This window comes from Panthera uncia, chromosome B1, assembly GCF_023721935.1.
Source record: "Panthera uncia isolate 11264 chromosome B1, Puncia_PCG_1.0, whole genome shotgun sequence".
In the NCBI taxonomy this organism is placed as follows: domain Eukaryota; kingdom Metazoa; phylum Chordata; class Mammalia; order Carnivora; family Felidae; genus Panthera; species Panthera uncia.
The window spans coordinates 73,492,455-73,506,656 of record NC_064811.1 but is presented as its reverse complement, the minus strand read 5'-3'; the positions used below and the strand labels follow the sequence as shown (position 1 = coordinate 73,506,656).

The 14,202-nt window shown below is 33.3% G+C and overlaps 1 protein-coding gene and 1 long non-coding RNA gene across 3 annotated transcripts in view; one reads left to right on the top strand and one right to left on the bottom strand.

Annotated features, from left to right (window-relative positions):
* LOC125923682 (uncharacterized) overlaps positions 1-14,202 on the top strand; it is a 1,073,698-nt gene that overhangs the window by 14,557 nt on the left and 1,044,939 nt on the right. The window lies entirely within an intron of this gene.
* The window catches only part of CCSER1 (coiled-coil serine rich protein 1), an 843,785-nt gene that overhangs the window by 325,563 nt on the left and 504,020 nt on the right, over positions 1-14,202 (bottom strand). For both annotated transcript variants that reach the window (XM_049632119.1, XM_049632120.1), the window contains exon 7: positions 4,403-4,480. In XM_049632119.1, the coding sequence (XP_049488076.1) occupies positions 4,403-4,480 (78 nt within the window). The remainder of the gene's footprint in view (positions 1-4,402; positions 4,481-14,202) is intronic.

Sequence of the window (14,202 nt, the reverse complement as noted above, 5' to 3'; positions counted from 1 at the left end):
GACAAAGAGTAAAACATCAACAGTACTTTGTTTGCAATGTGTCTTTTTTCCAGTATCCAATGTGATGAACAATGTTCCTTCAGCAGAGTTTGCATTTAGGAGGTTACCAGGTTACCTCTTGTGGTGGTTTGGGAAATTAAAGAAAATACACTACAGTGCATTCCCGATTAAAAAAAAAAAAAAAGATACCATATATCTTTATGGTTACAGAACCACTAATTATGTATTTCTTTTTTCCAAGTAATGTGTTATTATATTTAACATTTTTCCCTTAAGACAGATTATTGTATTTACTCCTTCTCCCTCATAATTAATGAGCATTTCCATTAATTATTTTTCATATAAGGAATCTGATATATGAGTTTATCTGAATACTCAAGGGTAGAAAATAAATAGCATGACTTCTAGAAATGAATATTAAATACTATTCTTCAGCAAAGTAAAGAATTTATGTTCAAAGCACGTTACTACTCTCACATTTGGAAATAAAGGACAAGAGATTAAGTGGAAATAATTCTGCTTCATGTTATTTATAAAATACAGAACCTCTTGCCTTAAACTTAGAAATATTTGTTCTACAAAACAAATAGTTAATATATATACTTCATACTATGCATTATTTGAAACACTTTCTATTTATTAACTTGTTGAATGTTATAAAAATGCAATGAAGAAAAATTTGTTGTTGTTCCCACTTGGTAGATGGGAAAATCAAGACACCAGGTAACAGGCTCAAGGTCATATAGTTAGAAAGTATCGGAACTGAGGTCTGATCCCAGGTAATTTCCTAACTAGACTAAGATTGCCTCTAATGTTCTCAACTCTCCTTTTCTGCTCTCTTAAAAATAAACATTGCTTTTAAAGTAGAAATCAATGATCATTATAGAAACTGTAGACAAACAAATTTAAAGAATAATTCATCCAAATAGTTGATAAGTGTATTTTCTGGGACTATTTTTTTTTTCTACACACTATTTATATAAGTGAGAAAAAACTATGTTTATTACTACATGTTACTAAATCCTGAGTTTAGGCTCTAAAGTCAAGGGGAGTTAGCATCATTTCTTCTCCGAATATCCCAGCACTGCATGACAAGATTAATTTTTTAAGACATTAATTTATTTCTGTAATTCCATCTCTCTGACGTTTGGTTCAATAATGTGGCTCTATGTTTCTCAAAGTAAGGTCTGTGTGAGGTAAGAAAAATCTTCAGACAGTTCAGACAATTACTTTCCTCAATTCTGTTTCTAAAAAGTACATTGAGAAGATTTAGGCCCTGGCTGATTAAACAAAAGAGGAAAATCCCCAAGGGAAATTTGAAAAAAAAAAAGGGAAATTCTCTAGTCTAGACTAAATGGTGATTTCTGAGGATAAAAGGAATCTAAGAATTTTGGATTTCACAAGGAGAGGAGACTCGGGAAATATACCAGCACCACTCTGGGTCAGCTCCTGGAGAAGGTGGATGGGCCTTAGAGAGGGTGGCTGTATTGTATGTTCTAGGCATTGGATATCCAATCTCATTAGACACTTCAGGAACCCAAGTATCACAGAAAAGCATCACTTAATGGGCCAAGAATGGCAATGAGTAAACTGTGTTTATATTTGGATTTTGAAGACTGAAGAATGGAGGGTATTCTTTAATGCCTTTGTGCATTCTTGAAGCAGAGTGTAAAGAAAAATAAAGTTGAATTCATTTCTAGCCATTGAATTTATCACAGGGTAAGAATAAAGGCACACAGGAGGATAATACCTTTTGCTAAAATATCTAATTAAAGAAAAGATGCTTTTCTTTTGGAGAAAAAAGGAACTAAAATCTAGCGATCACACTTCATTAGAGTATAAATAAATTTTTAAATACGGAATAAGTGTGGTTGACAAAAGAAACATGGCCCATAATAAAGTGTACTCTTATGGAGGGGTCACTAGCAGTGAGCCAGCTTCAGCTTCAAGACTGTTAGTTCTGGGAATGGACTGAGGCTGCTAATAACTGTGTACTTACAAATAAATTAAAAGGATCATCTTATGAAAGAACAGTATTGTTTTCCGACCCCAAGGCATTCGGTGTGGAATTATCTATCTGAGCCAAGAAAGGAGGTAGGGTAGATTGGAAGTAATTAGATGGTTGAGAGAAATCAAGAATGGCAGATGAAAAAAGGTAGAATAGGCTGGAATGGACATGTCAAAGTTAATGTCAACTTGGTTCAATGTTATTCTATAAAAAGAAACATAAACATTGTAATTTACAGTTAAGCAGCCTATTCTCTCTCTCTGTCTCTCTTTTCTCAAATCACACTCTCAGATGAGTGATCTTGAAATTTTATAATTCTATTATGGTTATTTGATAAAATATTATTCCCACCCATGCAAAATTAGTTATACCTTGGCCCTTCCATAATGATGCTGTGGTAGGTAACAGACGGCTTGTGTATGTAACCCTGAATGCTTTATTAAAAACAAAAACAAAACAAAACCAGAGATTATACATTTACCTATTGTTTTCAAATGTATACCCATAATAGTTGTCTGCACAATCATGTAAACCTGGAATCCTAGAAATATCTCAGCATCAAGAGTGTGACTGGGAAGTCTATGAGTTTACTGTAGTGTACATAGAGAATTGTGCATATCATACATCTTTTTCTATGAAGGGATACTCTCAAATGCTTTCATGCCCAGACATGACTACAATAGGGAATGATGAGAACAGTGGTGAATAAGCAAATGCAGGAGCTTTATTTCATAATTTCAAACTCTAATTTTAGACACTTTTAAATATTAGAGGATGTTTTTTATATATGATGAAATAATACATATAATATTCCTTTCACAAAAGAAGTAAATTAAGAGGCACTATAACTACATTGGCTACCAAAAGCTAATATTATATATTATAAGCACTTAGAAGTTTTAATTGCTTATAAAACCACTTACACGCATTAACATGGGAACACTATTGATCTCTTAGAAGCAGTCGAGAAACTAACTAAAATAATTATATTTATATTAGCTTTGTGTCAGCACATTTTGGAATATATCTGGCCTTTTCTTTTACCTCCATTAAAAAATACATTAATTTTCAAGGAGTATAGTCATTATCAATATATTAAAAAGAGAAAATGGTTTCTAGTAATGCTTTGAGAATTCAATTAAAATCTTGTTAAAGATATGATTCTTCCGTAAATTTGTCCCATATGCCATAAGATGGAAACATTAAGTAACACTAAACTTTGAAGTGTTAGCATTTTCTTCTTTGTCAGAGAATAATAAAGATTTCTCAATAAACAATGTAATCAGAATACTAAACAGTATTTAACCATTCTCTGATATAAAACCTTTTAATTATTATTGCCCATCATTAAGATACAAAGCATCTATAATTAGAAAGCTAAAAACACGCAATGAAATTCATAGCTTTCTATTATTTTCATTTTAACAATACAGCAAATACTTAGTGTATGGAAATCAATGGCAGCCACTGTACTAGGTATAAGCAATATGAAGTTGAGTAAGTTATACTTTTCACATGAAAAAGAAAAAAAACACAATAACATTTTATGATAAAATCCAAAAATCATGAAAATCATAACACATCCCAAAATGTACATCTACCAGTCTTTAAACCAAATTAAACTGAAACTATTGCATGTAAGTGTAAAATCCCAACCTTCCGAGTGTTTTTTGCCATGATCTTAAGGATTGTCTTTCTTTATAACAATTTTGATGAAATTCAAACACCCTTGAAACAAACATAAAATAGCTGATATGCAAGCTTTGGTTTAAAGAGATACATCAAATCTTAAACAGCAAAACGAGAAAATGATGTCTCACTTATAATGCATATAGTCTCCCAAACTGAAGAATTCTACTAACCATACTGCTTAAAATATACATATTTTACATATTTACATATTTACTTAAATATTTTTAAAATATAATGTGTTCAGAGGAATGATTCCATATTTCAGTTTTTGATTTTGTTCATTTTTATTTGTAAAAATTGCATATTTCATTAATTATGACCTAGAGTCATCAATGAAAATTTAAACAGCAAATGAAAATTTAACTACTCAATGAGGGCGAAAGAATTCATTCTAAATTTATTGCTTAAATTAAGATATGCAAAAGATTTGAAACCTCTAATTCATGTGACATCAAACTATTATAAAGAAATCCCTATTTGTTACATGCAAAGCAAATGATGTGTTCTATAAAGTATGAACTTTTACTCCAAATCTTGACTTTCCTTTACCAACCAAAATGACAACAGAACAAAAACAAAGATTTTACCATTTGAAATTAGATCATTATATTAAAGCAGTTCACCTTATCTAAACCATGAACTATTTTATTATACTAAAAATATCATAATTTTTTAAATTAATTAATTATTTATTTATTTTACCGTGAAAGGCAAGGGCTCTTCAGTAAGAGGACTAACAGGAAGTGAAGCTGTGCTACTTGCTGGGCTCATATCGGCACTCTGCAAGGAAAACACAATTTAATCAAAAAGATACATTTTAGAGGGACCTCTGGGTGGCTCAGTCATTTGAAGACCCTGACTCTTACTTTCCGCTCAGGTCATGATCTCATGGTTTGTGAGATCCACCCCCCACATCTGGCTCTGAGCTGACAGCTGGGGAGCCTGCTTGGGATTCTCTCTCTCTCCCTCCCTGGTTCATGGAACACGCTCAAGCAGTGCACGCTCTCTCAAAATAAATAAACAACATTAAATAAAGATGCATTTGGGTAGTTATTTTTGTTATTTCTAATTTAAAATAAAATCCCTCCTCATAGAAAAAAATAAATTACATATGGGCGTAGAAAAATCTGAATGATTATTATATACTGAATCATTCCTCATTTAATAATAGTTATCTGAAAAAATTAGTCTAATTATGACTTCTTAATGTACATTCCAAGAGAATTTTATTAAATACAATGATCATCTTTTGTGCTAGGGCAGTATTTGAAAGTATATTTGCTTACTTTAGATTTTTACCTTTTTTTGAAAGTTACACTATATCTGTGATGATTTACTATGTTGCTATTTGATGTCTTCCAGGATGATTTTCAAATGTTATTTTTAAAAGTATTTTCATTTTGGGGCACCTGGGTGGCTCAGTCGGTTGTGTCCGACTTCAGCTCAGGTCATGATCTCGCAGTTTGTGAGTTCAAGCCCCACGTTGGGCTCTATGCTGACAGCTCAGAGCCTGGAGCCTGCTTCGGATTCTGTGTCTCCCTCACTCTCAGCCCTTCCCCACTTGTGCTCTGCCTCCCTCTGTCTCTCAAAAATGAATAAATGTAAACGAAAATAAAAAAAATAAAAGTATTTTCACTTTTATTTAATGAAGATTTAAATAATTGTATCCAGTTTTTATTCATTATGAAAACGGTATCTGTCATCAAGCTGCAAAGCAAAATCAAGAAGTATTACATTTTTAAATTCCCATATTCATAGCCCCTGAAATTTTACAATCTTTCTTATATACTGCTAAACAAACAAACAAACAAACAAACAAAGTGTTTGAATAAAGGATTTATGCAAAAAGAGAATTATTGGAATGTTGATAATGTTGTTCTTTTAGTCCTGTAAAAATGTAATCAATTAACATTTCTTAAATAAGAAGAAATGTTTTTAGCCCCCCCCGCAAGCTTATCACTACTTTTTCTAATAAAAGAATGAAAAAATACTGATAATAGGGAGCAACAGAAGTTATGTTACTATACCCTTAACTCACTCTCTCAGGGTAATTATTCCATTTAAGTAGATAAGCAAATAAAACACTGAAAAGAATGCACAGCAACATTTTCCAGCTTGGTTACCAACTGTGCATGCACTCAAATACAGAACATTTTGTAGTAAAGATTAAAGCAAAAGAACAGATTAATTTTGATTGTGATACAGGAATAAGCATACAAGTTTGGCTGACTTAAGTTCCAAAAAAGAACATGTTCAAAGACAAGATGCTGCAACTATTACAATTCTTAGAGTCTCTTTCCACTCATGAGATCATTTTCAATTCATATGATTCAGGTGTACCATAAATTGGATACATTTAAAATATCCTTCAAGTGGTATTATTTCTGACTCTAGTTCAGCAGCAATGTGTAAGAACTATAAACATAGGAACCAAGATATTCAGTATAATTTTTATACACCATGTACTGCACCTACTTCAGAAATTGATGTAAGACTGCACATTGACCTAAAATGTCTAACAGAGGATATTAGGTAAAAACCTGAACAATAATCTATTGAAGGAAGCAGGAAAATATATACACTAGATAACTGAAGTGAATTGACTACTGACTTAATTTCTAAATTTATTCAGAGCTTCTTGTCCGTTATTTGATCAAAATCAGGGAATATTCTGAAATGCTGACTTTCACTATCTGATTATATGATGTAATGGAGAAACAAAGGCTTTCTTAGGAATGAATTGACTGCAGGATTCTAAATTAAAAAAAAAAAAAATGAAACATTTTTTTTTCCCCCGCACTAGAAAAAACAAGACTTGTGAACTGTTTGTCTCATTAGATTTCTCATGAGAAATTAATCAAGTAATAGAACACAGGTCATATACAGTTGAATTATCTGGTATTTTCCTGAACTGTTGATACCCTGCAAAGCATATTAAAGTATCACGCCCTTAAAAACTCATATATTCAAAAGACAGAAGATGACATTCAGTTGTGAAAATTTAAACGCGTGTTATCACATTTTTGCAGATGGAAGATTTTTGAACTTCCATAAGAACATATGCCAAAATCAAGCTTCATGGTTAACTTCTTTTAGGGTTGAGGTCTCCAACAACTTCCCAGAAATAAAATGTGTCATTCTAAGCACTGTTGGAAAGCAGACTTCAAAATCTGCGTCATCTAACCTTGATTCTTTGAATGTCATTCTTAGAGAAAACTGTGTTCCTGCTTTAACTTTCAAATCCATCTTATAGTATGACACTTTAATTCTATTGCTCTTAGGGAATCTTGAGAAAAATGTTTTAAAAATACAAATCAATCTTATAGAACATCTGCCATACTGCACTTAATTGTCAAGTGACCTGTAATTTAGATGCCATTCCAATTTGCTTACACTTTTAGATACTGTATCGGATATTATGGCATAAACCCTACAGATATAAATCTTATCCATACTCCATTCTTTAATTAATTTACTTCTTCATTTAATAATAGCAATACCAATGCAATTGCATATCTAAATACAAATTAACAAAGTATTTCCTAAGTTACTTTGAAGTTTTTAAAAGCTAACACTATATGTTCATTCACAATTTTCTTCATAAAATATTTTGTTAGAATGATGGCTTCATCTGCTATTGATATATTTCAGAGCCTTTGGAAATGGCTGGTTCTCAATAATGTGAAAGTGACTATTTTTGGAATACAGAAGAATTATTCTGTAAAATAAACAAATCATAACAACAACAACAACAACAACAACAACAACAACAAGTCTCCTAATTCTCATTTAACACACTTTGGCTTTCCAACCCAGTCCAGAATGCACAAGATGTTCTTGATATAAGACATCTATCCTAATTCTAACAAGTGTCCTAAAACCCTGATTTTCTGGTTCTAAGTCCAATAGATACTTGCTTCTTTCCAACACTAGGGTGATTAAATAATATGAACTTAATATTTTTCCTGTACTCAAAATGTTTTGTCCACCCCAATTGGTAGACCTCCCTCACCCTTCTATTTCTACTGCATATATGCTAAGTTCTTTTTTTTTATTTTTCTCCAAATTGGGCTTAATGTTTAGTGTGACCTATAAGTTTAATAATAAAATCTAGACAAGACCTGTGAGACTATCAAAAATATTCTAGTGAATATCACCCTCTTCTCATGCATATTGTTCTCCAGAATTCTTTCTACTCATCTTGGTTTGAAGAAACTACTCACTTTGCTGTTGCTGTTTCCATTATATAAATCTCCTAACTTCACAAACTACCTCATCCCTCACCTCCAATTCATCTTTTTCTTTAAATCAACTTTACTGAAGTATAACATACCTATACTAAAATGCAACTTTTAAATGTGGTTATGTGACTTTTTGACAAATGTATACTAACAAAATCAAGATCTAGAACATTTTCATCACCTCAAACTGTTCCCTCATGCTCCTTTGCATTCAAATGGCACCCCGTTTCCTGGTCCTGGGCAACACTGATATGTGGTATCTCTATAGGTTAGTTTTGCCTTCCTCAGAATGTCACATAAATGGAAATGTACTTTATGAACTCTTTTACACCCAGTTCCTCTCATTCAGCAAAATGATTTTGAAATGCATCCTGTCATGCTGTTGCATATTTCAGGATCCATCCTTTTAAACGTCAGGTGGTATTTAAGGGCAAACCACAATTTGTCTATTCAATCACCTGTTGGTACAGTTTGAGTTGTCTCCAGGCTGGAACTATTAGCCATGCTGAACATTTGTGTGTGCGTGTGTATGTGTATCTATCTATCTAATTTTTTTTTTTAACGTTTATTTATTTTTGAGACAGAGAGAGACAGAGCATGAACAGGGGAGGGGCAGAGAGAGAGGGAGACACAGAATCTGAAACAGGCTCCAGGCTCTGAGCTGTCAGCACAGAGCCCGATGCGGGGCTCGAACTCATGGACCGCGAGATCATGACCTGAGCCGAAGTCGGACGCTTAACCGACCGAGCCACCCAGGCACCCCTATCTATCCCCTATCTATCTATCTATCTATCTATCTATCTATCTATCTATCTATCTATCTTTTTGTGGTCATACATTTTCACTTTTCTTGGATAAATACCTAACAGTGAAATTGCCTGGGTCCTGTGGTAAATTTATATCCATTATTAGGCCAATTTCATAACAAATTGACAAATATTCTCTAAAGGGGTTATAAAACATTGCACTTCAATTTGCACTGTATCTCACTAATATTGGTAGTATTAGTCTTTTTTTTTTTAACTTTAGCCATTCAAGGGATGTTTAATGGTAGCTCACTGTGGTTTTAACTTTCATTTCCATGGATAACTAATGATTTTGAACATCTTTCATGTGTTTGTTGACCATTAGTATATCTTGTTTTGTGAAGAGTCTGTTAAACTATTTCATCTATTTTTATTTTTGAGTGGGTTATTTGGATATAAATTATTTGTTGTATATGTGTATTATAAATATTTTCACACAGTTTCTGGCTTATTTCTTTGTTTTCTTAATACTGTCTTCAAAAGAACCAACGATTTCCATCTTATTTGTCTTTTTGTTTGTTTTGTTATGGTTTATACTTTTGGTGATTCACCTGAGAAACCTTGTTCAACTTCAAGTCCACAAATATATATATTTTTTTACTTATGTTTCCGGCTACTAAACTTTCAGTTCAAACATCATGGCCAAAAAACAGCATAGTTAGTATTCTAATCTTTGAAAATGCTTTTGCAATTTCTTGTTGTACTAGAAACATCAAATAACATTAATACTTGTACACAATCTAGCAAAATACTTTCACAAAACTTAATTTGTATTTAGCAAGTTACCTCAAGCATTTAGCCAATTCACTCATTTGGTGGGAATCTGACAGTTAACAGTAGCTTCACATAGTTTAATTACAATAAGCAAAAACGTGGAGATATTATCTGCTTGTGGGTTTGTGGAGGGAAGAGAAGAAATCTTTGCTAACATACCGAAAATTTTAAATTAATACATGAGACTCTCATCAGAATTGGCGATTATGGAACTTCCTGGGCAGAGGAACTGGAGAAGGAGAGAGAAGTAAAGTTTTAGGTGGGAAGGATAATAGAAATGGCAAGAAAAGCAATGTGTCTATCATCTCGGAGACTGATGAGTTGACTCATCCTTGAGGAAAAAAGAGGGTGCAAGTAGAAATGGAAAAAGCTATTTTAAATAAAATTCTAAGCGGTAAGATGAGCAATATGACCTTCTTGTTCAAATTTCTCAATGGAATAAAAAATGATTTAAGCATCTAGAGAAGTTCTGCAAATACCATGCCTCTGTGGTATATTAAGAGCTGCGACATAAGAGGAAAACAATGGCAGGAGGCTGACTAGAACTTTCCTTGGGTCCTATGAGATGACTCTTAAATATACATATGAATTATCAAGGATAACTTACAAAAAGGCCAGAAGTAGCAAATTTCAGACTCAATGCAATTTTCAGACTCCAGTATCTGGTACCAGCTCTGACTAACAATCTAGTATCTACACTGACTATCAACACTGATGCCAGAATTACTTGAGATTATTGCTGATGGAAAAAATAAACGTACAAAAATAAGTATACAAAATATAAGTAGGGGTGCCTGGGTGGCTCAGATGGTTGAGCATCTGCCTCTTGATTTCGGCTCAGGTTATGATCTCACAGTTCGTGAGACTGAGCCCTGCTTTGGGCTCTGTGCTGACAGTGCAGAACCTGCTCCAGATTCTCTCCCTCACACTCTCTCTGTTCCTCTCCCGTTCTCACACACACACACACACACTCTCTCTCTCTCTCAAAAATAAATTAAAAAAAACCTTTAAAACAGCAACAACAACAACAAAAAACAAAATAGAAGTATATTAAAACAGTATTTCTATTTTAAAAAATCCAGAAAATGAACAGTAGGGTTTACAAATTATAGCAGGTGTTCTTACCCAAATAATTAAAGAAACATATTGTTGCAATAATAACGACTTTCTCCCAGGTTAAATTTCAGACCACAATTTAGGGGAATGGTATATTATCTGTTACTATAAACAGTGCTTAAAATGTTTGGCTAGAAAATCTAATCACTCTCAACTGACACTGCTGAACTGTTAATGACCAAAGTGCACAGTTGAAGGCTTTAACTCAATATACTGTCACTAAAGAAATGGAGAGATTAAAGGATAAGAGACATCATTCATTAATACTTATTAAACCAGAAAATAATGTTGATACTTTGAATGTCACATCTTCTTTAAGCTTCTACTATTTTATTACTTAAAAAATGAACTCACTGAAATAGCCTTGAAAAACAGTACTCTGTTCTTCCTTTTGACATGAAGTAATGAACTCTCAGCTCATTCAGAAATGATCTATACTTGATAGTACAGATGGCTATATAATTGTCAAGTCAGCCATTTATATAATAACATAAAAATTAAAATTAAAATTCAGGGTTGCCTGGGTGGCTCAGTTAAACATCCAACACTTGGTTTTGGCTCAGGTCATGATCTTGAAGTTTGTGGGTTTGAGACCTGTGTCAGGTTCCGTGCTGATGGTATGGAGCTTGCTTGGGTTTCTCTTCTCTCTGTCTCTGCCCCTCCCTGCTAGCTCTCTCTCTCTCAAAATAAATATATAAATTTTATAATTTTCAAAAATTAAATTAAATTAAATTAAATTAAATTAAATTAAATTAAAATTCAATTTTGGGGGGCGCCTGGGTGGGTCAGTCGGTTGAGTGTCTGACTTCAGCTCAGGTCATGGTCTTGCGGTCTGTGGGTTTGAGCCCCGTGTCAGGCTCTGTGCTGACACCTTGGAGCCTGGGGCCTGCCTCAGATTTTGTGTCTCCCTCTCTCTCTGCACCCCCCCCCACTCATACTCTGTCTCTCTCTGTCAAAAATAAATATTTAAAAAATTAAAAAATAAATAAATAAAATTCAATTTTGGAATTTTTTTCATCAATTCACATATTAGGGTTTTTTTAACTTAAAACATTTTTTTAATGTTTATTTATTTTTGAGAGAGAGAGAGACAGAGCATGATCAGGGGAGGTGCAGAGAGACAGGCAGACACAGAATCTGAAGCAGGCTCCAGGCTCTGAGCTGTCAGCTCAAGTGGGGCTCAAACTCACAAACCGTGAAATCATGACCTGAGCCAAAGTCGGACCCTTAACCACTGAGCAACCCAGGCACCCTGGGAGTTATTTTTTTTTAATGCATTTTACTTTATTGTTTTTTAAGTAATGTTTACACACAGTGTGGGATTCAATCTTACAACCCTAAGATTAGGAGTCACATGCTCTACCTACTGAGCCAGCCAAGCATGCAGGGAGTTACTTTTTTATCCATGAAAATGAGTAATTTTTCACAAGTATTGATAATGTTTTTTATATAAGTCATATTGTATTTTCCCATATTGTATTTTGATACTGGAGAAAAATGTGCTAATTTTATTAAATAAAATATTCTTTATTAATGCCCAGTGTTTAGACATTAGTTTCTTCTAATAAAAGGAACCATGGCTCCTTGGAGAAGATTCCTGGGATGGGGCAAAGGATGTACTAGATACTTCTACACCATCTTGTTGTTCCAGAAAGTAAGGAAATGCTCACAAGATAAAAGGATGGGGCATGTCAAAGAGACAATGTGAAAGAGTTCCCAATTGCCAAAGCTGGAACCACTGGAGAAACAAATAAATAACATAGTATTGGAGTATAGCTCAAAGGATACAACAAAATTTAAAAAAATCATGAATTCATGTATAAATAAGGAGCTGAATGAATAAATAATTGGGGAAAAAAGCCAAATCTCTCTTACAAAAGAACTTCAAATAATTTATGCAGACACTCCGTTTCTTTGAGATGTGGAACTTAATAGTCCACTGCACATCCAACCCCCAGGCTGTGTTTAGTGAGTTAATTCCGAAGAGTATGAAAAGGGGAAAGGTAACTTTATGGTGGAGAAACACAGCAAACATTACTTCATTCTAGTGATCAAGGTTAACACCATGTAGATAACATGACATAATACGATAAGAGGGGTACTTCACCCCTGTGGTCTTTCTCCTCAAAACCAATTACCTCAGTCTAATTATGAGAAAAAAAAATCAGACAAACCAAAATTGAAGGTTATTCTGCAGAAAACCTAACCAAAGTCAAGGTCCTAAAGGACAAGGAAAGTCTGAAACTATTGCAGATCATGTCATTACGGAGACATGATGATTAAATATATTGTGGTATACTGGATACAATCCTGTAATAGCAAAAAGGATATTAGAGAAAACTGGTAACATCTGAATAAATTGTTAATTTTAGTTAACAGTAATGTACCCATATTGGTTGTTGGTTGGGACAAATGTACTCTGCTCAGGTAGGAAGATAACAATAGGGGAAACTTAATGAGGGGTAAATGGTGTTCTCCGTACTACCTCTGCAACCTTTCTGTAAATACAAAACTTTTAAAATAAAAAAAAATATTTAAATTATTCTTCATTAGCAATATAAGCAGGATTTTTAGGCTTATAATACATGACTGTCATTGTACTCACAGCTTCTAAGCTTTCATTAGAGCTTTTATCACTTTTATAAAAATGAATTTTGACAGACTATTTTTTGGGGATGAGTAACAGCTCCACCAAAGAATCTTTAATTTTCTATGAAGATCTCAGTGAAAAGCTGACGTTAAATTGTTTTTCATGTTTTCATGTTCCCTAAGGAATGTTGAAGGAAAGCTTCAGCCATATAAAATGATCTATTTGTTTGGGTACTCTTAAGGTGCTTGGTAGAGTGAGTTTGCATTATTTATATTTACTGAAGGCCATAATTCTATAGTACAGATCCATTAATTATAACTCCCCTGAAAGAATAATTAATGGATCTGTACTATGAGATTAAAATTTATTTACAAGAATTTCTTGAAGTGAAACATGATCAATTGGGCTCAAATCTGTTGAGTACATAAACAGGTCTGAGTATAAGTGAAATATTTTATTTTTAAGCCATTAGGGTAAATTTCATAAGGTAATTCTCTATCCCTAATAAAATTAAATGTTTACCTAAGAGTGTTAACTCTAATTTGAGCATGCATTCTAATAGTTCTAAAATTATATTAAAATGTGCCATATCAAAACATTTTGTTGTTTTAATAATCAATGATGTTATTACTGATAAAGTCCATAGGATAATTTAGATTTCTATAGTATAAATGGCCTGCTTTTCTTGAGAATATTTTTTCAGATGTGTCAATTTTCTGCGAGGATTGTCATTTATTTGTTCAGCCACCTAATGAGTAGTAAGGGCACATAAGCCTTCCCTGACCTTAGATTTTAATTTTTGTCATGACTCCTCTCACTCTAAGATGTGACTGTCCCAAGGCTTAGTAAGAAAAGGAATGCAGAGTACCTAATTGTGGCACAGAAGGACATTCTTCTGTCTTTCTGTCTCACGAGTGGGTATACTTTTGTACTTGTGCCTCAAGAGTGGGTGTACTCTTGAGAGCTAATTTGTGT